The sequence below is a fragment of the Saimiri boliviensis genome, chromosome 8 (genome assembly GCF_048565385.1).
Source record: "Saimiri boliviensis isolate mSaiBol1 chromosome 8, mSaiBol1.pri, whole genome shotgun sequence".
In the NCBI taxonomy this organism is placed as follows: domain Eukaryota; kingdom Metazoa; phylum Chordata; class Mammalia; order Primates; family Cebidae; genus Saimiri; species Saimiri boliviensis.
The window spans coordinates 15983453-16010245 of NC_133456.1; the positions used below are offsets into that span (position 1 = coordinate 15983453).

At 46.5% G+C, this 26793-nt stretch overlaps 1 protein-coding gene across 1 annotated transcript in view; it reads right to left on the bottom strand.

Annotated features, from left to right (window-relative positions):
• LIMD1 (LIM domain containing 1) overlaps positions 1–26793 on the bottom strand; it is an 86795-nt gene that overhangs the window by 29961 nt on the left and 30041 nt on the right. The window contains exon 2 of the mRNA XM_010336993.3: positions 15068–15169. Within this exon, the coding sequence (XP_010335295.1) occupies positions 15068–15169 (102 nt within the window). The remainder of the gene's footprint in view (positions 1–15067; positions 15170–26793) is intronic.

Below are 26793 nucleotides of genomic sequence, written 5' to 3' on the forward strand. Positions count from 1 at the left end.
CTTTCTTTGTCTTATAGTTAGTTTTCCATTTCCCCTATTCCAGGCTATTATCGTCTGGTTCAAAGATCACAATACTGCAGAGAGAGACAGCTCAGAGATGTGCGGAGGGACTCCTTGAAGGATTAAGCAGAGCACTGATTTCCTCACTTGCCTGGGGGGAAACTAACCAAAGTCAGAGGAAAAACATCTGAAGGATTAGCAAGAACTGTGCCTGGCACCCACAAAAGCTGGAAGCAGAGCCCATTCCCACCAGCCTGAGAATGAGGAATATGAGCTCCGTTCTGAATTCCCCTAATAAATCGTAAAAGCAAGACTGGCAAGGATCACTGCTCCTAAGTGATTTCGCTGCATCCCAGAACAATGCTCTGAAGATTGAAAGAACACAAAATATCCAAGACTCAGTAAGGTAAAGTTTACAACGTCTGGCAGCCAATCAAATATTCCCAGGCATGCAAAGAGGCAGGAAAGCACAACCCATAGGGAAGAGAATAATCAATCTATGGAAATGAACCCTGAGCAGACAGGGATAGTGGAATTAGCAGAGAAGGACATTAAAAGTTACTGTTTCTAGATTCAGTATGTTGGAAACGTCAAGTAGCAACATGGAAAATATGTAAAAGGCCCAAACTGAACGGCTAGAGATGAAAACCAAAATGTCTAAGATAAAGAATACATTGGCTGGTCCAGCATGGTGGCTCTCGCCTGTAATCCCAGCACTTAGGGAGGCCAAGGAAGGCATATTATTGAGGCCAGGAATTTGAGATCAGTCTGGCCAACACAGTAAAATCCCATCTCTACTAAAAATACAAAACTTAGCCAGGCATGGTGGCTCATACCTGTAATCTCAGGTATTCTATTCAGGAGGCTGATGCACAAGAATCGTTGAAACTGGGAGGTGGAGGTTGCAGTGAGCTGACATCGTACCACTGCATTCCAGCCTAGGCAACAAAACAAGACTCTGCCTCCATAAATAAATAAATAAATAAATAAATAAATAAAAGGCCAAGCGCAGAGACTCATGCCTGTAATCCTAGCACTTCGGGAGGCTGAGGTGGGTGGATCACCAAAAGTCAGGAGTTTGAGACTAGCCTGGCCAACATGGCGAAACCCCGTCTCTACTAAAAATACAAACATTAGCCAGGCCTGGTGGTGTGAGCCTGTAATCCCAGCTACTCAGGAGGCTGAGGAAGGAGAATTGCTTGGGAGATGAAGGTTGCAGTGAACCAAGATCGCACCACTGCACTCCAGCCTGTGTGATGGGAGCAAGACTCCACTGCAAAATAAACAACAAAAAAAATTTTTTTGATTTTAGGAAAGAGATTACATTGAATGGGATTCATGGCAGATTACAAATTCCAGGAGAAAATATTAGTGAATTTAAGGTACAGCAATAGAAAATGTCCAAAATGAAATGAGATGAAAAGAATTTTTAAAATAATGAAAAGAGCATAAGTGAGCGTGGGACAACTTCAAGATGCCTAAGATTGGAGTCACTGGAGTCCCTGGGAAGTGGGGAGGAATGTGAAGAAATGGATTTGATGAAGACTACAAATCCACTGATCCAAGAAGCTCAACAAACCCCCAAGCACAAGAAACATGAAAAGTACACCAACAGACATCATAATCAAATTTCTCAAAATCAGTGGTAAAATCTTAAAAGCAGTCAGAGGGGGGAAAAACACGTTACATACAGAGAAAAAAAGATAAAAATGTCAGATTTCTCATTAAAAATAAAATAAATGAGAAAATAGTAAAAAACAAATAAATAAGGAACTCGAAAGAGTATCAAGCCAGAATTCTATATCCAGCAAAACATATTTTAAAATAAAAAGTGAAAGAAAGATGAATTCAGACATACAAAAGTTTAAAGAATTAATCACCATATCAACACGTGAAAAAGAGTTAAGAGAAGTCCTTCAAGCAGAAGAAAAAATGGTACCAGATTAAAAACCTGAATCTGGCCGGGCGTGGTGGCGCATGCCTGTAATCCCAGCACTTTGGGAGGCCGAGGCGGGTGAATCACGAGGTCAAGAGATTGAGACCATCCTGGTCAACATGGTGAAACCCCGTCTCTACTAAAAATACAAAAAATTAGCTGGGCATGGTGGTGCATGTCTGTAATCCCAGCTACTCAGGAGGCTGAGGCAGGAGAATTGCCTGAACCCAGGAGGCGGAGGTTGCGGTGAGCCGAGATCGCACCATTGCACTCCAGCCTGGGTAACAAGAGTGAAACTCCGTCTCAAAACAAAAAAAAAAAACAAAAACAAACAAACAAACAAAAAACCTGAATCTAAACAAAGGGATGAAGAGGAGCAGAAACAGTAAATGCGTGCACAAGTGAGACCTTTTTTCTTATTAGTTAAATCTCTTTAAAACTTTTAGAAGAAAACATGGACATGAATCTTCAAGACATTGGGTTAGTCAATGTTTTCCTACAAAAAGCACCAAAAACACAGGTAACAAAAGAAAAAAAGTAGATAATTATACTGTATCAAAATTTAAAGCCTTTGTGCTGTAAACAATACCATCAACAAAGTGAAATGATGGCCCACAGAATGAAAGAAAATATTTGCAAATCCTATATCTGAGAGGAGATTTATACGTAAAATACATAAAGAACTATTCAGACTCAATAATAAAAAGACAATCCAATCAAAAATGAGCAGGGAATTGAGAAGACTTTTTTCCAAATAAGACATACAAATGGCCAACAAATGCATGAAAAGATGCTCAACATCACTAGTCACCAGGAAAATGCAAACTGAAACCACAGTAAGATCCAATTTCACACCAAATAGGATAGTTAGAATCAAAAAACTAGATAAGCACAAGCGTTGACAAGGATGTGGAGATACTGGAGCCCTCATACATTTCTGGTGGAAATGTAAAATGGTGCAGCTTCTTTGAAAAATCAGGTCCTCAAAAGGTTAAAAATAGTTACCAGCAATTTCACTCCTGTATCTACTCAAGATAACAGAAATAATATGTTCACATAAACACCTTTCTAGGAATGTTCATAGCAACAGTATCACAGCCAAAAATAAAAACAAGTGTCCATCAACTGCTGAATGGATAAACAGAATATGGTACATCTATACAAGGAAATACTATTCAGCCATAAAAAGGAATGAGATACTGATTTCATGCTACAACGTGGATGAACCTGGAATGCATGCTAAGTGAAAAAAGCCAGAAACAGAAGATCATATATCATATTATTCCATTCACATGAAATATCCAGAATAAGCAAATCTATAGTGATGGGAAGTAGATTAGTGGTTGTTCAGGGATGAGGGAAGGCAGGTGGGGAGGTGAAGTGATGAGTGCCAGGTAATGGAGAAGTGTCACCTTTATTTATTCCAACATTTATTCTGTGTTCAGAATTATACTAAAGGTGCTGAAGGGTTACAAGGAGTACAATCATGATCCGTTAAACCCTGTCCCTATTCTCCTGAAACTGATCATCTGGGAGAGACAGAGATCCCTGCCAATAGTTTCAATCTAATCATAATTTAAACCACCATAAGAGAGGCAACTGAACAAGGTGCATGTGGGACCCAAGATCAGAGAAGTCACAATGCAGACGGCAGTGGAAGACACTGAACCGAGAGTGATATTCACCTGGGTAGTGATGAAGGGAAAGAGTGGCAAGATTCAGGAGCAGAAAAGGGCAGGTGACATTCAGTGTGGCCAGGGGCTTCAGGAGGTTGTGGGGCAGCAGGGGAGGGAGGTAGCCGGAATGAAAGAAGACTGGAAAGAAGTTAGAAGTGATTTAAGGAATGTCTTAAACACCAAAGCAAAAGAACTGGACTACAATGTTAAGGCAAAAAGTAGCTGAAGGTCTTGAAGCTGGGGAGTGGCCTCCTCACTGCTGTGCCCAGAGACCAGCGTAGTTGGAGGGACAGGTGGGCAGAGAAGCAGACAGGAGCAGGGACCAGACTGGAGGTGACAGCAGTGATCCACGCAAGAGACAGAGATGGTCTGCCCAAAACAGGGCATCTGAGACCCTGCTGGCATCCAAATACCACCAATAGCGGCCACTGCAGGGCTGCTGCTGGTGTGCAGACGTGGCTGTCACCCTGCCCCTGACCACAAGAAAGGGCCTGCACCCTCTGGAGAGGCGTTGGATTTGCCAGACCCCCAGGCTGACCATCTGGTCCTTGAAAACCTGGCCACAGGATCCACACCCAGCCAGCCCCAGAACTCCTGGGAAGAGTATGGGAGCTCCCATGGTAAGAGTTTTCTTTAAACTTGAACTGGCAGGAAGGTTATATTGACTTTGAGTCATCAGATCAACAGGATCTTACACAGCAGATGGTTATGAAGACTACGGAGCAATGAGGGAAAAGACATATGATACATTTCTAAGTGGAAAAAGCAGGGCATAAAAGCAAACATACACTGTGATGAAAACCAGGCAAAAATGTCTCTGTAGGTGCAGCATATACTTTTGGGGGCTCTCTCTGGTACTGAATTATAGGTGATTTTCTCCTCCCATATATATTTTTTGACAATGTGACTATATTGACTTGGTGACGTATAACGTATCAAAACCAATAAATTTCATGAATAATTTCCTACTAATAAGTGAACACTGGCCAAGAAGATTTAGGAGCTGGGCACTGTGGCTCGCACTTGTAATTTCAGCACTTTAGGAGGCTGAGGTGGGAGGCTCGGGAGGATCACTGGAGCCCAGGAGTTTGAGATCAATCTGGGCAACATAGTAGGACTCCATCTCTACAAAAATTAATTTTTAAAAAATTAGCTAGGCATGGTGTGTGCCTATAGTCCTAGTTACTAAGAGACTGAGGTGGTAGAATAGCTTGAGCCCGTAAGGCAGAGGTTGCAGCGAGCCATGATTGTGCCGCTGCACTCCAGCCTGGGTGACAAAGTGAGACTCTGTCTTAAAAAAAAAAAAAATAAATTTAGGAACTAGAGGCTTTATATGTAGTTCAATACGGTAGCCATAAGCTGCATGTGGCTACTAAAATAAATTTAAACTTCAATTAATTAAAATGAAATAAAATGGAAAATGCAGTTCGCTAGTCACACTAGCCACATTTCAAGTGCTCAAGTGTGCCAAGGATCCAGCAGCTGCTGTGTTGCATGGTTCAGGTCTACAGATCAGGAGAGAGGTCAGACAACTCAAGTCCAAATGAAGGTCAAGTAGGCCGGTGGTGAGGCCCACTGCAGGGCTACAGCCACGTTCCCAGTGAACTTCACCACTTACCCCAGGATGCTCCCCCTGTACGCACAGATCCCAGAAATCAGGATCTCTGCAGGAAGAGCCAGAGGTCAGTACCACAACAGGCTCCTTGTGACTGTGACTGAGGCACAGTGAAGGGTGAAGGCTGTGGATGTGGTGGCAAGCACATACACAGTGGCCACCTGCCCCTGGGCACGAACCCACTTCCCCACTCACCAGCTGGGCAACAGCTCTGAGACCCCATGACCTCTCGTGTCAGATGAGTGTGGCTGGAAGGCAAGCAAGGGACACGAGAAGACAGAGCCAATAAACGCTCCACAGACAGCAGCTGGCATTACACTGGCATTACAGGCATGGATGCACTGATGGGCACCTATGGGTGCAAACAAAACTATCGGTGAAAGGAGAAGAGAGCAGGAGGGAAGGGAAAGGGAAGGAGAAGGAAGCTGAAGGGACCAGAGCCAGGGACAGAAATGTAAGAACAGCTGAGAGACACATGGAAGAAGGGACACACTCAGTGAGATGAGAGGGCCACGGAAACCTGAGGAATGCCTATGACACCGGAATACTGCCACGGTGAAAGAGCCTGCGTAGTACAGCCTGGGTGAAAGAGCTGACTCCTTAACCCGGGACTCTGGCTCTGAGATGAGGCACTGTGGTATAGTATCTTCCTGCTAATTACAGTGTGATGTTCCTGGTGTATTGGGAGTCCTCTCATTTTCCTCTTAGACTTGAGAAGACAGGTGACACCCTGGGCACTACCAAGTATCACCCTTGGTCTGGGCTACTACCACAGGGGAAAGGTACAGACTTCCAAAAAGAGCACACACACGCAGTATCAGGTGTTTGGCATGCAGACATGGCCACATACGGTACAGGTTATACCAGTTAACCTCTATGATATAGTGCAAAACCCCACAGACTCTGTTCACGTGATAGGAACAAAGGAATCTGATGGTCTCTGCTGTCAGGGACTTTGTGGCCTCTGACTGGACCGGCAAAGTCTGACCTGGGAAACCAGGTTTGGTCGCAGCTCCAGTGCACTAGCAGAACTAGGCCTGTGGGAGACGGACACAAGTGACCCTTTGATAACCAAAGTAAGTCGCCCCTCCACTCTCTTCTGATCCCCCCGGCCCTCTGCCCAGCTCCGGCCTATTTTGGTTGCTTCCTGAACTTTCCCGCGCCCACTGATTTGCTCTAGCATCTGCCCACTCTTCCTTCCTCACATTCTTGATCTTCAGCTTTTTCCTTAGGTCTGGCTGACTCATTCAGCTCACAAAGAACTGCTGAATATGATGAGCAATATTGGGACAATTCAACAGCTCAGAAATTCAGGGATCAAAGGCCTTAGTCCATTTCTCTGCCACGGGTGCCTCCCTCCCACTACTGAATTCTACCTCCCTTATTTCCCAGTCCCAGGCCACTCCCTGCACTCACAACTCCAGGGTAGCCAAAAACCCAGTCTCTGCTGTCACACAACCCCAAGACAGCTGCTGAACCTGAAAAGTCAAGGCAAGGCCCCACAGCTAGAGCCCGGCTCCTGTCTTTGGCAAATACTCTAAGCAAAGGTAATTTAATACAGTGGCTAACAGCAATGGCTGCGGATCCACGGGTCTTGGGTTCAAGTGCCAGCCACACCGCTTAAGTGACGTAACCAACCACAAACTAAAACTCTCCAAGCCTCAATATGGACATCTTGAGAGTAATAATAATAATAATGAATGCTGAACTCACTGAATTGCCACAGGATTTAGTGAGCCACCACAGGTGGAGGAAAGCTAGGTGGTACTGGGCCCACAGTAAGCTAGAAAGCTCACCTATACATGATCTATAAATATCGCAGTGACTGTTTCACAGAAGCAGGCCTGCACGGACTGAAGGAAGACCTCCCTAGTTCAGGCTTGACTGATTCAAAATGTGTAAGCATTTTGAGAGGCTGGGGTTGATAGGGTCATTTACAAAGTCAACAAAAATGGGAAAGGATTTCAGATGCAATATTTAAGACTTTGTAAGAAAAGCAAAATAGCTGACAAGAACCCTCCAGGACTCCGGAGGTGAACTTACTGGTGACTCCATCACCGAGCACTCATTCATTCACTAAGAACCTCTGTTCCACAGCACTAGGCTTGGACCTAATTGTTTTATTTATCTTAAGTAACAAACTGGCCTTTTGTGAGTGTTCAAGATGCAGGCTTTTTACTAAGAAAGGCTTTCTCCCAAATGAGTCTCAAAACGTGAGATTTTACTATAAATCCCATGCACAATCTTCAACAGGCATGGACATTTAGTTTTTGGAAGGTGAAATAAACAACAGTACATACTCTTAGTTTTGCTTTTTCTCCCCACTCAGGCATGGCTGGCAGGGCACAGTGCATCCTGCACCAGGCATATAAACAGTAGGTCATACCCCTGCAGTTCGCTCTGGCCTTGACTTACACATCCCAGCACCATCCCGGGTGGACCCTGTCTGACCCTCTTCGGCCTTCCACTGAGCTCAGGCCTGCACTGGACATAATTTCCATCAGCTGTGGGACTGGCTGCTTTCCAACTTCCACCCCCAATGTGGGCACCCCCATGCTCCATGGGCTTCTGGCAGGGAGACTGTATTTACCCGATCCATCATTTTCCATCTCATATTGTCGAAAAACTAATAAAAATGATAACACTGACATGGCAAACAGGTTTCACCTGACTCTAGGATGAAGTTTGTTTATGAAATGAACGTCTTACTTTTTGAACCTCAATCTGCCTGGAGTGAAGACAGAGGACTTTGCCTCTGTCTTCCTCCTCCCTCACAGACTATTCTTGTGTTTGAGACAAGTCTCGCTCTGTCACCCAGGATAGAGTGCAGTAGCGCAATCTTGGCTCACTGCAACCTCCACCTCCTAGGTTCAAGCGATTCTCCTGCCTCAGCCTCCCAAATAGCTGGGATTACAGGCACCTGCCACCACACCTGGCTGATTTTTGTATTTTCAGTAGACAGGCTTTTGCCATGTTGCCCTGGTTGGTCTCAAACTGCTGACCTCAAGTGATCCACCCGCCTTGGCCTCCCAAAGTGTTGGGATTGCAGGCTGAGCCACTGCACCCAGCCTCACAGACTATTCTTGAAGGTGCTGAGAAGTCCACTCAACCCCACACCCCAGCGCGTTGTTCCTCCTCTCATGCCGCCACCTCTGAGGCCCAGGTGGGCGCCAGCCTCCCTCAGACAGGCCACTTGACACGTAAGTGGATACAGCTGCCAACAAAGGCCACTCCTGCCCTCTCAACAGACCTCCTTCCCACTCCAGGGTGTGCCAACAGCATCCTGAGAGCATCCAGTGCCAGTTCGGGGCACGGCCGCCTGGGGTGGGCAGAGCCTGAGGGGGAAGGAGGGAGACCCACAGCACTCATCTCCATGGAAACCAAACATGCCCAGCCCAAGGAGCACAGCAAGAAAGAAGGGAACTTGAGCAAACCACACACATGCCCGCACCACTCCCTGATGCTTACTGCCGGAATGAACACCAAGCAAACAATCTCGCAGAGGGAAGGAAAGATGCCACGAAGACACTGGCAGGAGCTGTGCGTAGCAACCCGCACGTTGCCGTTAGCTGTGGCACGACTCAGCCGATCACCATGTAACTTAAAATTATGATGAACTATGACATGATGTGCAACGGAAAAGGTTACGACACTGTTTATATACTATGATCACAACTCTAAAAAATGTGAATAAATTTGGAGAAAAACTGGAAAGGAAAACATAAAAGTGACAGTAGCTCAGCTACAATGCTAACATAACAGGTTTCTGTCTTTAAAATTTTCTTTTCAGTGGCCAGATGTAGTGGCTCATGCCTGTAATCCCAGCACTTCGGGAGGCCAAGGCAGAAAGACTGCTTGCGCCCAGGACTTCGAGAACAGCCTGGGCAACATAGCAAGACCCTGTCTCTACAAAAAATAATAAAAAATAGCCAGGCATGGAGGTGCCCATCTGTAATCCAGCTACTCAGGAGGCTGAGGTAGGAGGATCGCCTGAGCCCAGGAGTTCAAGGCTGCAGTGAACAGTGATCACACCATTGCACTCCAGCTTGGGCAACAGAGCAAGACCCTCTCTCAAAAAAAAAAAAAAAAGATAAAGTATTCTCACACCTTTCCCCATCACTGCTTCAAATATTCACACAGCTTTCCCCATTGCTGCTTCTTATCAGCAGATGGGGAAATGTGCATATCTGTGTAAGGGAACTTGCCACAGTGCCTGGGAGAACTTGCACGTATCCATGTACACAAAGGTTTGCCTGAATCTTGCTGGAACACCTTGTAGGCTTCAAGAACATAAAAGGATGCACGCCCATCTCTCATTCACCTCCCTATTCCCCTAGGAGCCTGTCACCAGACAGTATCTTTCTCTTTTTTTTTTTTTGAGACGGAGTTTTGCTCTTGTTGCCCAGGCTGGAGTGCAATGGTGTGATCTAGGCTCGCTGCAACCTCCATCTCCCGGGTTCAAGTGATTCTCCTGCCTCTGCCTCCCAAGTAGCTGGGACTACAGACATGTGCCACCACGCCCAGCTAATTCTGTATTTTTAGTAGAGATAGGGTTTCTCCATGTTGGTCAGGCTGGTCTTGAACTCCCGACCTCAGGTGATCTGCTCACCTCGGCCTCCCAAAGTGCTGGGATTACAGGCCTGAGCCATGGCGCCGGGCCCAGACAGTGTCTTATCTCTCCTGAGGTATGGGGATTTCTGCCTGTCCCTTAGAACGGAGCTGTGGGCTCTGAGACCACTTAGCTTCAGTGTAAAATTGCTTCTCGAAATCCCACTTGCATTGCAGTCATCGGCCCCTTTTGCTTCAAAGTCATCCTCTTCAGTGTACAGGACAAGGACCCAGGAAGATGGTATCTTTGACATTTTCTTTTTGTTGCCTATGTAAGTAATAAACTGCCTGAAGTAAAGGTGGCTTGTTGTATCTTCACTGAACTAGTCAGGCCTGGCATTGCCCTGTAAGTGTGAGCCTGACAATATCCCAACACCATGTTTTAATGCAGTATCAACGGACCTCAAGAAGTGTGTGTGTATACCGACAGATACATCCATATGCCATAAATAGATAAAATCTAGCTTTACATATTATATCTAGTGTTTTAAACTAGATCATTTTCATAAATGAAATGGAAAAATAGAAAAGATACATATACATATATGTTCAGAAATATACACGCTAACCAGACTCTATCAATAACCAAAATAAGGTAAAGAACAAAGAAAACACCCTTCTTTTTGCTTGAGCAGGTGGAAATAAATCAGAGGAGGGAGAACCAGAAAAACAGGGAAGTACAGCTGAACCTAGATTCAAGAGGCCTGGATTCTGTGCCAGCTCCATAGCCAGGTTTTTGACCTTGAGAAATTCTTTCCCTGTCTGCCCCCATTCTCTCTTCTAAGAAGGAGGGGATGCCCTGGATGTGCCCAGACCCTCAGCTGTGCCATCTCCGTGGTGCTGAGGCTCACAGAGACACACTCAGGACCTGCAGAGCCGAGACACAGAGCTCCCGGGCACCTCCTTCTGCTGAAAGCTGAGGTAAAAGGGCAACAATCAGGTAATTGAACAAAGGCAAGTTACCCTCAGTGTCTAAGAGAACCTGCTGAGACACATGCCCAGTCACCAACACTCCAACTGCTCCTTGCAACTGAGGAGGAAGTGGGACATTCGCACAGCAGGGGAGTGTGCAGCCCCAGGGCAAACAGCAATGCCCCTGCACTCACTTTTTGACAAAACCCAAATCTTCACTCCTTCAGCAACTCTGTTCTAGGGCTTGGTTTGTTGGCAATGGATCCACAGAGTGCGGTTCACAGTCTATGAAATAATAACACCAACAAGGGTCGGACGCAGTAGCTCATGCTTGTAATTGCAGCACTTTGGGAAGCCAAGGCAGATGGATCACCTGAGGTCAGGAGTTCGAGACCAGCCTGGCCAACATGGTGAAACCCTGTCTCTATGAAAAATACAAAAATTAGCCAGGCCTGGTGGTGCGTGCCTGTAGTCCCTGCTACTCGGGAGGCTGAGGCAGGAGAATCGCTTGACCCAGGAAGCAGAGGTTGCAGTGAGCCAAGATTGTGCCACTGCCCTCCAGCCTGGGCAACAGAGTGAGATCCAGCTAAAAAACAAAAACAAAACAAAACAAAAAAACCCCACCACCACCAAGAAAGCAGAGTGCACCAAATTCAGAAGATGAGGTCCCTTCCTGCTAAGGAAACAAGGAAGGCTTCTTAGAAGGGGAGGCATTTGAGCTGAGTCTAAGACTGGATTAAGTATTAAGCGAATGGGGAGAGGCTGTTCTGGAGAACAATGTGATCAGAGGCATGGAAGTGAAAGAGAAATTCCGTTTCACTAGGATAGGAAGCAGGAAGTGATGAGACAGGGACAAGACCACAGAGGCCTTCAACGCTAGACCAATCAAAGACCCAAACCAGGTCTGTCTTCCCTAAGTGTCTGTGCTTGTCCTTAAGTGTCTGTGCTTGTGCTTGAAGAAAGATAAACTCAATCCATCAAGAAACAGACAGCTACTCAAGCAGCCATGGGTGGAACCCACAGACTCATTTGCAATGGGCTGAATGTCTATGTCCCCCTAAAATTCCTATGTCAAGGTGATGGGATTAGGAGGTAGGGCCTTTGGGAGGGGATTCTCATGAGGTGGAACCCTCAGGAATGGGATTAGTGCCCGTATAAAGAGGATCCCAGAGAACTCCCCTTCCACCATATGAGTACCCAGGAAGCAGGCCCTCAGCAGACACCTAATCAGCCAGCACCTTGATCTTGGACTTTCCAGCCTCTAAACTGAGAGAAATAAATTTATATTGTTTATAAACCAACCAGTGTATGGTACTTTGTTATAACAGTCCAAACAGACTAAGACACTCATCAGTTGGTTTTCCCTCACCAACAGCTTCCCTAATTCAAATGTAGTTTTAGTAGGCTTGAGGTGGAAAGCGGCCTCTACTTAATACTTCTTTTCTTTTTCCTGAAAAGCAGAGTAAGTATTGAGAAACCATTGCAGCAGTCAAAGGTCAAAGATAAATTGTAAAAGAAGATCTGATACAAGCAGCCAACAAACACGAAAAAATGCTCAAGGGCCAGCTGTGGTGGCTCGGGCCAGTAATCCCAGCCCTGTGGGAGGCTGAGGTGGGAAGATCACCTGAAGTCAGGAGTTCAAGACCAGCCTGGGCAACACAGCGAGACCTCTGTCTCTACAAAAATTTTAAAACATTAGCTGGGCATGGCGGCACATGCCCATAGTCCCAGCTACTTAGAAGCTGAGGCAGAAGGGTTGCTCGAGCTTAGGAGTTTAAGGTTGCAATGAGCTACAATCACATCACTGCACTCCAGCCTGGATGACAGAGTGAGAGCCCATCTCAAAACAAGACAAAACAAAACAAGCCTCCACATCATTGATCATTAAAGAAATGCAAATTAAAACCACAACGAGGTACCATCTCACACGAGTCAGAATGGCCATTATTAAAAAGGGCAAAAGTAGATAGTGGAAAGGCTATAGAGAAAAGGCAATGCTTACACACTGTGGGTGGAAGTGTACCAGCCACTGTGGAAAGCAGTTTAGAGATTTCTCAAAGAACTAAAAGTAGAGCTACCATTTGACCCAACAATTGCATTACTAGATACATATGCAAAGAAAAGTAAATCTACCAAAAAGACACCTGCAGTTGCATGTTTATCACAGCACTATTTGCAATGGCAAAGACATGGAATCAACCTAGGTGCCCATCAGCAGTGGACTGAATAAAGATGTGGTACATATAAGCCATGAAATACTATACAGCCATAAAAAATGACATCATGTCCTTTGCAGCAACATAGATGCACCCAGAGGCCATAATCCTAAGGGAATTAACACAGAAACAGAAAACCAGATGTTGCATATTCTCACTTAGAAGTGGGAGCTAAACTTTGGGTACACAAAGACAGAACAATAGATAGTGGAGACTCCAAAAAGTGGGAAAAAGAGGAGCAGGGAAAGGGCTAAACAACTTTCTGCTAGTTAATATGTTCACTGTCTGGGTGACAGGGCCAGTAGAAGCTCAAACTTCAGATTCACACAATATACCCTGTACCTCCTGAACCTAAAATTAAAATGACAATTTAACTACATACACAAATAAAGGAGGGTCTAAACACAACTCCCATATAGATAAAACACAAACATCTGCCCAAAACTTTATTTAACTCATCAATTAATAAAGGAACCAAGAAGTGTTATAATTGGGCGAAATCAAAAAACCACAGGCCATGAGGCATGTTGAAATCGATTTGCTCAATAGATTAAAAAACTGATCAATCTCCACAGGGCAACAATCATCACCTGCACCTCCACCAGACAGAGTCTGCACTGCTATAGACAAGAATCATGTGTGTTACCATCAAGATTCTACAACTTACAGAGTGCAACACACCTCAAAGACAAGGAAAGGCCAAGAGACCCAGAGAATTCGATAACCAGACCACACCTAGATTTCCACTGTGGACATTCAGTAGGCTTTCTGATCCATCTCAAAGTGTTTCCCAGTTTTTCCCTACATGAGTGAACACCGATCAATGTGTAGACCATAAACTCTCAGGTATGCGTTTCAGGGGAAATTGTAGTGAGGACTAAAACCTGAGGTTTAGAACTCAGGCATCTGCCTGGACCATCAAGGCTCAGTAGGTTAGGAGGCCACCAGTTAACCATGTCTACTGGTTAACTTTATACCAATTAGGATCTCTGGCTGTGAGCAAGTTCCTCCCCTTCCCTTCTCCAGGAGAACCCTGACCATACCCTGGAAGTATCTGAGAAACCGTGAAAAAATACACTTGCTCCACTCTAGAAATTTCAAGGGTGATGCCCTGGCCCTACCCTTGATTAGCAGAATCAAGCTAAATCCCAATCAGACAGGATTAGCTAGGAATCTCAATAATCTGATTCTGCTAATCAGGGTGGGGCCAGGGCATCGCTGGGTTTTAAAGTCTCCACAGGTGATTCTAATGAGCAGCCAGGCTTGCAAACCATGACAGATGGTAAGAAAGATCCCTTCATCCCTGACATGGTATGACTCTGCTGTAACATTCCCTTTTAGTATCGGATTGAGAATATCAGCAGGACATTTTCCAAAAACACTCCTCAAAATTAATCTTTGGCAGAGACCAGAAAACATGCACAATCCATAACTTGGTCAGACGTGGCAAACATGCAGTGTGCTAGCATCTTCCACTGGGAGCGGCTGCCAGACTCCTGACGGGCTCCTTGAATTATAATGCATGTACTGGAGTCCAAAGATGCCCACAGGTGTGTGCTAGGTAGGCACCAGCACACGGGTGGCGTGCGCACATACCTTATGCTCATATAGCAGCCTCCAAATCAAAGACTGGGTAGGGAAAGTGGTTACAGAGGAATAAAGGACGCCCCCCACCCCCCATCACCACCACCTCACACTGGGGTAGCTGGCTGACTAATCTCTTTTTGTTGGCTGGTCCCCACAGCGGGGGAGAGAACTGACAAATAGGGTCGACATGGTGAATCCCAGCACTTCCTCCCAAATCTTCTGCAACCTCCTCTTACATATTACAAACCCGATGTGACTAGGGATCACTCTGAACTCATTCAATTTGTCACCAGAATCACAGGCAATCTTCGGTATTATGTTAAGTCACCGTGCCCTGATCCGCCTCTGTTGGTGGTAAGAAACCCTGCTGTAAAAGACACTGTCTGGTTTTTCTGTGGGGCTGAGGAGGGCCATGGACCAATTGTCTCCAGAAAGCTGATCTTCCCTCTCCTCTCCTTCTCGGCCCCCATGTTCCTTGCCCATCCCCTACACACCCGACACCCACACCCACACTTACTGCAAGCGGCACAGGTGAAGCATGTGTCATGGTACAGGTTCCCCATGGCCTGGCAGGCCTGGCCGGCCCCAAACACCCCTTTGCTGCATTTCACACAGGCTCCTACAAGGACGAGAGAAACATCAGTGAGTCAGGAGGGAACCGGCATAAACAGAGTCATAAAAAAGCCAATGAACAAAGCACAATCCCATCCCTCCCCGTGGCCAGCCCATCCCCAAATCCAGTGGATGGCTTATTTGAAGTGTCTTTCTCTCCCTCTCCCTCTGTCACTCTTCTAACTATCAGTCCTTCCAACGACAGAAAACAACTATTAGGCTGGACTGCAGGTCCCACTTCTCTGCCCCACGCTGTCCACCGCACTGCTATGCTAATGTTCAGAATACCTGGCCTTGGTCAACTTCCTCCCCACTCACCCAAAGCTTCTGAAGGTTTATAAGACAGTTCAGAAAAATTGCACCATCATGGTAACGTGCCAAACATGTAGGCTGGGCAAGTCTTTTTTTTTTTTTTTTTTTGAGACGGGGGTCTCAATATGTTGCCCAGACGAGTCTTGAACTCCTAGGCTCAAGTGATCCTCCTGCCTCAGCCTCCCAAAGTGCTGGGATTACAGGTGTGAGCCACCATGCCTGGCCAGACAATTCCAACTAAATTATTTCCTTTAATTTTCAATGGGAACCACCAACTAGTATTTATTAACCTCAATATTTACAAAAAGTGTCACACCCCAAACCCCAGGTTTGTCAGACTGCAAGCAAGCACTCTTCCCTGCCCTTCCACCTGCAGCCCCTCACCTCTTAACAAATCCCACAGGGTCCGAGCTCAGCCTTTGCTGGCAGGCCCCTACCTAGCACACTCCATTCCTGCCCTTCTGTTCACTCAAGTCCTGAGGCTTCCATCTCAGCCTGCTCCCTAACTCCTTCCTCAACCTCTCCAGCTCTCTTACTCTGGAGGCAACAGGACAAACCAGAAATTTAAAGAGCCGGTCAAGTGTCGTGGCTCATGCCTGTAATCCCAGTGCTTTGGGAGGCAAAGGCAAGAGGATTGCTTGAGGCCAGGAGTTCAACACCAGCCTGGGTAACATAGGGAGACCATCCATCTCTAAAAAGAAAGAAAGAAAAGAAGGAAAGATGGAAGGATGGAAAGACGAATAGGAGGAAGGAAGGAACGGAGGGAGAGAGGGAGGAAGAGAGGAAAAGATGAGAGGGGAGGGAAGGGAGGGGAGGGGAGGGAAGGGGAGGGGAGGAGAAACACTTTTTTGGGATAAAGTATCACTCTGTCGCCCTGGTTGCAGTGTAGTGGTGCAATCTTGGCTCACTGCAACCTCTGCCTCCCGGGTTCAAGTGATTCTCCTGCCTCACCCTTCCAAGTAGCTGGGAACACAGGTGTGCACCACTAAGCTCAACCAACTTTTCTATTTTTAGTAGAGATGCGGTTTCACCATGTTGGCCAGGCTGGTCTCAAACTCCTGACCTCAGGTAATCCACCCACCTCGGCCTCCCAAAGTGCTGAGATTACAGGTGTGAGTCACTGTGCCTGGCCCAAAGAAAACAAATTTAAAGAGGCAAGTTCTATCCTTGAGCCTCCCACCTACCCGTGACTCCTGTACCTTGGGTTGATGATGACTGGCTCTCTGAGTGTCCCTTTCTTAATTAGGAAATAGAGGTTCATTCCATCTGCCCTGCATGTTCCCAGGAGCAGCAATTTAAAAAGGTTGGTTTGTAAACCAAAAAGTTCTAACGAGTTCATCTGCCTCAACTACAAAGTGCTTACTGGGAGACCTGGTCTAGAACAGCTCCAGGATTTACTAGCTATGTGACTACGGCAGACTAATTAAACTCCTATGTTGGGCTAGAAAATGGGGACAACAGGCCGGGCACGGTGGCTCACGCCTGTAATCCCAGCAATTTGGGAAGCCAAGGCGGGCAGATCACAAGGTCAAGAGATCGAGACCACCCTGGCCAACGTGGTGAAACCCCATCTCTACTAAAATACAAAAATTAGCTGGGCATGGTGGTGCACACCTATAGTCCCAGCTACTTGGGAGGCTGAGGCAGGAGAATTGCTTGAACCCGGGAGGTGGGGGTTGCAGCAAGCCGGGATCACACCACTGCACTCCAGCCTGGTGCCTGGCAGAGCGAGATTTTGTCTCAAAAAAAAAAAAAAAAAAAAGAAAGAAAGAAAGAAAGAAAGAAAATGGGGACAACAGTGGCCCCCACATAGGGTTACTGTGAGAGAACATGTGCGAAGTCCTTAGTGCAAGGCCCTACACTTGGGAAATGCTCAATTAACACGCAAATCGTAAGGACAACAGTCACGTTACTGCCTCCTGGAAGCAGTGCCTTCAGCATAAAAAGAGCTGTCTAAGAAGTTTTGCGCCTTGCCCGGGCACAGTGGCTCATGCCTGTAATCCCAGAACTTTGGGAGTATGAGGCGGGCAGATTGCCTGAGGTCAGGAGTTAGGGACCAGCTTGGCCACCACAGTGAAACCTCATCTCTACTAAAAATACAAAAATTAGCTGGGCATGGTAGCATATGCCTGTAATCTCAGCTACTGGGGAGACTGAGGCAGGAGAATCGCTTAAACCCAGGAGGGGGAGGCTGCAGTGAGCCAAGATTGCACCACTGTACAAGAGCAAGACTTGATCTTAAAATAATAATAATAATAATAAAGTTCTGGGCCTCCCAGGATCTCACTCAGGGTCTGTGAATAAGATAGGGGTCTCTCAGAACCCTGACAGCAGCAGCCCAGGCTCTGGGCCCATCCACATCAAGAAGGACTTGGAGTCTCTTTTCCAACAAACTCTTCCATTACAGTCAAAGGAAAGATAGCACAATTACGTAAACAATGCACAAGATGAAAAAAGATTCACTGAGGAATATATTAAAATATAAACAGTGGTTTCTTCACTCTGTAAAACTGCAGCTGGCTTTATTTCTTTACATCTTTAGGGTTTTTTTCACAAGACAGCAGACATTAGAGATTTTAAAAAGTCATCTCAAAAATTGTTTGAGTATGTTCGAACATACTATACAATGTTAAAATTTTTGAAAATCAACTTCACAGATTTTGTAAATAAAATTGCTCCCCTAGCACCCAGCAAGGTAGCCAGCTGGCATCTTTCGGTCAATGGGACCTCAGGCATCCTTTTCTAACTCTGGCTCCAATCTGCCAGGCTGTTCTCAGGCTGCAAATCCCCAGCCTTCTGCCCACAGGGTAGAAAGCCCTGTGTTTCAGAGTTCGTATCATTTCAAATTGATAAACTGCATCACCATCAAAGGAAGTCCAAGCTAATACATCCTTCGTGAAATTCCCCCACACCAGCAGGTTTAAGGAGAAAGCCCCTCTGCCAATATCAGGAAGCAGGGTGAAGCAGTCTGTAGGAAACAGACAAGAAACTGACCATAGGGGAAATTCATTTGTAGAAAGCTCAAGCGGGCACAAGTATTGGTTATTTGCAGTTCTTCCTCTGTTTCAACATTTTATTATAAACATTTTCAAACATGCAGAAAAGTTGAATTATGGAGAGAATATCCATACACTCACCATCCCAATTCTATAATTAACATTTTGCTATCCATTCCTCAATCAATCCAACAAGCCATCCTATTCTTGATGCACTTCAAAGTTGCAGGCAGCAACCTCACCCCAAACACTTCAGCCTCCACATCATTAACTAGAGTTCATTATTTATTTGCTTAGGCTTATTTTTTTTCCAGGTAAAATTCACAAACAGTGAGACATGAAAAGTGTAAGTCTACCATTCAATGAGTTTTGACAAATGATCTGTGTAATACAAACACAAATCAAAATATAGAACATTTCCAACACCCCCCAAAAGTTCCTGCATGTCTCCTTCCTTCCCTCTTCTCCATAATGGATATGAAACGCATGTGTGTGCATGTGTGTGTGCCTGTGGGTGGGGGATGGTGGGGTGGGGTGGGGGTGGGGATGAGATTACTGGACTGCTGGCATTTCTGTGCTTAACAAGCAGCAAAGTCAACAGGGAGCTCCCATCACTATGAAATTGAAAGCATCGAGTAATTCAGAGGCATCAGCACTTCTGTCTAATGATTTTTATATACAACTTAGGTACTTTATGCTCTCAAGGTAGAAAATACAGTTTTGGGCAAACTGCATTCCTTTGCTGGCACACATGCAGCTGGGGGGCCCACCTGGCAGCAAAGCATAAATACAACAGGGTTCAGCCGTTAGCACTCATCTTTAAAGCTCCTTTAAGCAGGCTCATCACTCTGGGAGGCAGTGGTGTGCATGGCTGCTGCTAGGGGCCCGTAGGCAGGGGCCGCTGGAGCAGGCCGGGCCAGGTGGGGCCTCTAGTTTCAGGGACGGGGCAAATGTGGAAGTGATGGTGGTAGTGCCTCCACCACTTGGCACAGCACCTACCATGCTGTGGTGAGTTGCTGGTTACCTGGGCATTTGCCTGCCTCTCCTAGTGAATTGGAAGTGCCTTCAGAGTAGGGGCCATGTCTTAATTGTGGCCTCCGTAAGTGCTCAAGGAAACAAGTGTGAGTTGAATCACATTCCACGTAGCTCCCTGCACAGTCTTTTCCTCTTCCTCCTTCCTCCTTCCCTGGCGCCCGCTTCCTTGTATGTTGGGCACACGTCTTTTCCCTCATGAGCGCTTGTTATTGAGGCCCAGGGTCTTATTCATCTCTGAACACCCCCAGCCACAGACAAAGTGCACTTAGTATCCCCTCAGCAGAACTAAACACAGAGAAACGGGTTCTATGAACATCTACTGGGCACTGGCTATGACATAATTCAAACGTGATGATGGGGAAGAAACTTTTCCCAAAAATGCTGAATATGAGGCAATGGCAAAACGTCAAGGTATGAGTTAGGTTATTGTTTGGTAATGCCAAGGTCCGTGTCCAGATTACCCATCCTAAGTCCCCTGGTGGACCTAACTCTAAGCCTTTAAAATGAGCAACAAAAGCTGGATTGTCAGGCATCAACCAAAGCACACTCGCAGCAGACTGCACGTCACGTCAAAGCAGTGCACTCGTGAATATCATTCTGCTCACAAGCATGGTGTAAAACCACTCCCAAATGCTGTGGCCTCCTTGTTTCACCCCTGTAAAATGCTGACTACAAAGAGCAGAGGGGCACAGGGACTCAGCATGGCATGTCCACCCTTTCCACCACCCACAGCATGAACACATGAAGAGGACTTCCTGCAAGACGTCCTTGGTGAGCTCATGGAAAAGGAAAGGTGAAACGAACCGCACGTGTGTCAGTGCAATGCTGCCGGCCCAGACGGCAGAGGCAAACGCATCTTGTTAGGGGTTGGGGAGTGAAATCCAGCATCCTCTCCTACCCCGGTTCATAAGGTATGGATGCTCCAACAACAGCCAGGGGCCCCCGGCCTTCCTGCCACTTTATCTCTCAGCGGCAGGGCTTCCTCCCCTCTCTCTGCACCCTGCCCAGCTATACTCTCTTCTGGTTTCCTCTCTCTGAGGCCTGTGACCCTCTGCCTTCAGCTGTCCCTCACTTTCTGTTCCTGCAGCTGAGCCCTTCGGGCTGCTGACATCCTTTCTCTCCACTGTGACCACCTGGCACAGATACAAAACAAGGAAGGAAGCCACCTGTGTTCGAAACCATCGGTCACAGAGTGAGGAAGACCCCATAAGAAGCCAAGGAGGTAGGAAAATATTTCATCCTTGGGGCTAAATAGATCTAAAAGTACTTCCTAGACAGAAAAGGTAGGGAAAGCAATAAAGAGAATTTAATATTCTAGGAAATCATGTGTCTACTATCGGCCAGACCCTGGACTTGGGGATTTCAACCAGTGAAGGAGCTGCTGCCATCTCCTGTCTAAAACCCAAGGTCCAGAAAGGTCCTGTCACTTGCTGAAGGCTGCACAGTGGGTAGGTTTGAGAGAGGGATCTGAGCCCCAGTTCCAACTCAAAGGTCTCATTATGACTATCTGGTTGGCAGTTGTGGCTATTCCCGATGCTCCCCACCCCCGATCATGACAGGAGCTCCTTCCTCACCCCATTACACACCACCTGCTCAGGGATTCAGACCCCAGACCAGCCTCGTCCCAATCTCCTACTGCCCACCCTGACCCACCTCCCATTCTACATTGTCCCTCGCAAACACGACCATCTTTCTGCCTGGAACCTCAATCCCAAGGCCTCTCCCTGGTGGACAGGTGACCCGCAGCTCCTCCTGCCCTTCTGTGAGGGGCCCCACAGCTGCATGACTTCTGACCGTCCTTCAGGAAACCATTCATTTCCCCCACGAACACTCCCCTCTCACTCATCTGGAGCTAGCCCTCTCCAGACGCTGGCCATGAGGCGGGGAGCAGGGTGACTGCACCGTGGCCCTGTCCTTGTAGAAACCAGACCCTGCCACCGCTGGTGATAAGCTGCCCCATCTCATCTGCACTGTGCATGCACTAAGTGGTCCAGGCTGAGGAAAGGCGCAGGCTCAACAAGAAGAAAAAGGGTAGGCTCTTAGCCTCCCTTGGCTTTGCCAGGCCCCCCATGCCACAAGATGTTAAAGAAAAACCCAACAGAGGAAAGAAAAAATATCATTGCATGTTACTATAACAACCAAGCTCAAAATCAGAAGGAAAGTGAGAGGGATAAGGAATACACTTGTAGGAGAAGACAGGAAGGGATGGGCATTTCCCCCTGCAATTAGACTTACTGCTCCTTCAACCCATTCTCCAAACTGTAGCCCAAACGATATTTGTATAAAACAGCTTTAATGAGCCGGGCGCGGTGGCTCACGCCTGTAATCCCAGCACTTTGGGAGGCCGAGGCGGGTGGATCACGAGGTCAAGAGATCGAGACCATCCTGGTCAACATGGTGAAACCCCGTCTCTACTAAAAATACAAAAAATCAGCTGGGCATGGTGGCACGTGCCTGTAATCCCAGCTACTCAGGAGGCTGAGGCAGGAGAATTGCCTGAACCCAGGAGGCGGAGGTTGCCGTGAGCCGAGATCGCGCCATTGCACTCCAGCCTGGGTAACAAGAGCGAAACTCCGTCTCATAAAAAAAAAAAACAAAACAGCTTTAATGAGGTATAAGTAGCATACAGTAAGCTGTACCTATTTGAAGGGTGCAATTTGGTATTGAAATGGGAAAGGTTCCATTGTCCCCCTCACAGGGTGTGTGATGGGATGTGGCTCGCTTCTTCAGTGCCCCACTGCACAGACCTCTAGGGGAGCGTACAGATGGGCAGGCTGTGGGGCTCTGACCCCACGGCTGCATCTGCAAGGACAGAGAGCTTTCTGTATCCTGGGGTTTCTTGCCTTGGTGTACCAGAACAACTGGATCACACGTGGCTTGGAGAAGGAGTGCAAGGTTTTATTGAGTGGACGTATCTCTCAGCAGATTAGGGAGCCAGAAGGGAAATGGTTTTCCCCTGGAATCAGGCCGCCCGGCAGCCCAGGCTCTCCTCCGACTGCCCCAGCCAAACTCTGCCTCGTTCTGCTGGTTGATGGCCTGCCAGTGTCTGCTGGTTTGCTCCCAGCATCCTCTTGACGTCCAGCCGCTTGTATCTTCTTCCGCTGATGTGTTCCTCGCGCCGTCCAGCAGCTTCTGTCTCTGCCTTGCTAGGGTCTCGAGATTTCATAGGCACAGGATGGGAGCATGGCAGGCCGGGGTGGTCTTAGAAAATGCAACGTTTGGGTGTGAAGGCAGAAGTTCCTGTCCCTCCCCTAGGTCCGTGAGTCTAGAGCCCTAGCCAGGGACCATGTCCTCCTCTACCCAGCACTTCCCTTCCCTGGTTCCGTATCAGTATGTTGTGACGTTTCTATACACCTGTGAAATCATCACCATAATCAAGACAATGATCAAATCCGCTGCCTCAGGGATTCCTCCTGTCCTTGTGCCTTTTGCAATCTTCCCCACTTCTTCCTCTCCCCAGGCAACGACTGATCTGCTTTCTGTCGTCACAGATTAGCTTGTATTTTCCAGTTTCTATAAATGGAATCTGGAGTATGCATTCTTCTTTATCTGGTTTCTTTCACTCAATATAAATGATTTTGAAATTCACGCACGTTGTCACATGCAGCAGGAGCTCATTCCTCTTTATTGCCACGTGGCATTCCACTGTATGAATGTATAAGTTTATCCATTTGCTTGTTGATGCACATGAGTTGTTTCCAGTTTGAGGCTATTACAAGTAAAGACACCATCAACATTTGTGTACAGGAGTTTGTAATGGACATACATTTGCTTTTCTCTTGAGTAAAGTCTTAGGAGTGAAAGGGCGGGGTCTTATGGTAGGTGGATATTAACTGATTAAGAAATTGCCAAGCTGCTTTCTGAAGAAGTTCTATCATTTTACACTCCTACCAGCAGTTCATTAGAGTTCCATATTCTCCACATCCTTGCCAACACTTGGCATGAATAGTCTTTTGAATGTTATTCCTTCTATTGCAGTAGGTTATACAGTAGCATCTCACGGTGGTTTTCATCTGCATCTCTCTAGTAACTGGGGTGGTATGGGAGCATCTTTTCACGTGCTTATTTGCCACCCTTTTTTTCTTTAGTGAGGCATCTAAATCTTTTGCCTATTTTTTTTTCTTATTGTTATGAGAACCCCTTATACATTCTGGATACAAGTTCTTTATTAGATACAGCTTCACAAAGATTTTGCTAGAGTCCTACAAACTAGCTGCTTTGGTCCCCTGAGACTCTCAGTCCTTTTCAACTCAGGGAATCCATCAGGTTCTGCCTCTCTTCTCTCTCCCTGTGCCAAGACCTGGAAATTCTCTCAAGGCAATAAGCTGGGGCAGTCACTGGGCTCACCTCATTTGCTTCCTATCTCTCAAGAATCACCTTCTTTGCCTGACGTCTAGTGTCTTGAAAACCTTTGGTTCATATATCCTTTTTTTTTTTTTTTTTTTAGATGGAGTGTTGCTCTGTCACCCAGGCTGGAGTGCAGCGGCACAGTCTTCACTCACTGAACCTCTGCCTCCCAGGTTCAAGTGATTCTCCTGATCTGCCTCCTGAGTAGCTGGGACTACAGGTATGTGACATCACACCCAGCTAATTTTTCTATTATTAGTAGAAATGGGGTTTTGGCATGTTGGCCAGGCTGGTATCAAACTCCCGACCTCAAGCGATCTGCCCGCCTAGGTTTCCCAAAGTGCTGGGATTACAGACATGAGCCACTGCACCCAGCCTTTTTTTTTTTTTTTCTTTTTTGGTTGTTTTAGGCAGGAGGTTAATGTAGTCCCCGATGCTCCATCTTTAGAATGAGCTTTTATTTTTTATAAAAAAAGAGATGGGTTCTCCCTATGTTGACCAAGTTGGTCTTGAACTCCTGGCTTCAAGCGATCCTCCCATCTTAGCCTCCCGAAGTGCTGGGATTATAGGTGTGAGCCACCACACCCAGCCCAGAATGGTCATTTATTAAACATCACAAGTCCCAAGCACAGTGCCAGACAGTTTATACGCGTTTCTTCATTTAACAACAATCCTGTAAAACACTGTCACTTTACAAACGAAGAAAGTGAAGTTCGAAGATTAAATCTAAAGCACAAAGTCAGGCTGACCTATCTGTGTCCTTTCCAGTGCACCCAGCTGCACTTATACGAGGGGATAAGGGAGTACGGGGGAAGAAAAGGTCCCGGGGCTCCGCTTATCACCAAAACTTAGTATTTTCACGGTTTTGGGACACCAGTAAGTCCTCAAATCCTAGCTCAGTGATAGGAACATAGGTCCTCCTTGGCTGCAGCTAGGAGATGAAGGCCAGGCCCACCCCTATGCACACAGAAATGTGGCCTTTGGAACCCTGGGCATGGAGGGACCCCAGAAGAAGCTGTTCATGTGCCCAGGTTCTCTGCTTCAGGGACACCAAAGGAGCTGGGGGCGCAGTGGGTTTCTGAAAGATCATGAATAGTCAATAGACCAATAGACTGAGGCACGAATTCTTTAAAAAAAAAAAAAGGGGGGGGGGCGGGCGCAGTGGCTCAAGCCTGTAATCCCAGCACTTTGGGAGGCCGAGGTGGGTGGACCACAAGGTCAAGAGATCGAGACCATCCTGGTCAACATGGTGAAACCCCGTCTCTACTAAATATACAAAAAATCAGCTGGGCATGGTGGCACGTGCCTGTAATCCCAGCTACTCGGGAGGCTGAGGCAGGAGAATTGCCTGAACCCAGGAGGCGGAGGTTGCGGTGAGCCGAGCTCGCTCCATTGCACTCCAGCCTGGGTAACAAGAGCGAAAACTCCATTTCAAAAAAAAAAAGGTATTTATCATTTTGGCTTATTTACTTCTGGCATTTTTTTCAATGAATTGACTTTTTTTTTTTTAAGCAATTTTAGGTTCACAGCAAAATTGAGCAAAAGGTATAGAGAATTTCCACATATCCCCTTCCCCACACATGCACAGCCCCCCTCCCTGTCAGCAGCCTCCAGGAGAGTGGTACACTTGTCACAACTGAGGAACCTACTTGGACACATCATTATCACTCAAAGTCCACAGCTGATGTGACGGTTCACTCTGGCTGCTGTACATTCTATGGGTGTGGACAAGTGTATGGCATGCATCTACCACGACAGTAGCACACAGACTAATTTCACTGCCCTAAAAACCCCCTAGGCTCCACCTGTTCATCCGTTCCTCCCCCAAACCCCTGGCAACCACTGATCCTTTTATTTTCTCCATAGTTTTGCCTTTTCCAGAATGTCATATTGTTGGAATCAGATACTATGCAGTCTTTTCAGATTGGCTTCTCTCACTTACTAATATGCATTTACGGTTTCTCCATGTCTTTTCATGGAGAAACCTCAATAGCTCATTTCTTCTTAGTGCTACATAATATGCCGTTGTCTGGATATACAACCATTTATTGATACATTCATCTTGCCAAGTTTTGTCCATTATGACTGAGCTTCTGTAAACATCTGTGTGCAGGTTTTTGTGTGTACATAAATTTTCAACTCATTTGGGTAAATACCAAGGACTGTGACTGGTGGATTGTACAACAAGAACAGGTTCGGTTTTGTAAGAAGCTGCCAAACTGTCTTCCAAACTGTCCATATCAGATTCTTTAAAAAAATCGTAATATTCTCATAGGAAAGGGCAAAAAAGAGGGACACTTCCCTGTTTTAAAAGATGTGCAGCAGGAGGCAATGATCCACCAAGCATTACTCAAATGTTTCTCCTACCTCGCTTTTGTGGCTTATGGTTTTATACCAGGTAGGATTAGCAGTATATGTCTCCTCATATTGGTCAAACAAGTAAGCTTGCTGAGGGCAGGGCTCTGGTTGTATATTTTAGTAGCCCTGTGTCTTAATCCGTTTTGTGCTGCTATATTGGAATACCTGAGACTGGGTAATTTACAAAGAATAGAGATTTATTTCTTAACAGTTCTAGAGGCTGGGAAGTCCAAGGACGAGGGGCCCGTATCTACCAAGGGCCTTCTTACTGCATCATGGAAGGGCAAAGGCACAGGCAAGAGAGGGCAAGGAAGGGGGCTAAATCCATCCTTTTACCAGGAACCCACTCCAGAGATAACAGCAGTAATCCACTTACAAGTGCAGAGCCTTCAAGGCTATTCATCTCTTTTTTTTTTTTTTTTGAGACAGAGTCTTGCTCTATTTCCCAGGCTGGAGTGCAGTGGCACGATCTCGCCTCACTGCAACCTCTCCCTCCCTGGTTCAAGCAATTCTACTGTCTCAGCCTCTCAAGTAGCTGGGACTACAGGCACCCGCCACCACACCTGGCTACTTTTTGTATTTT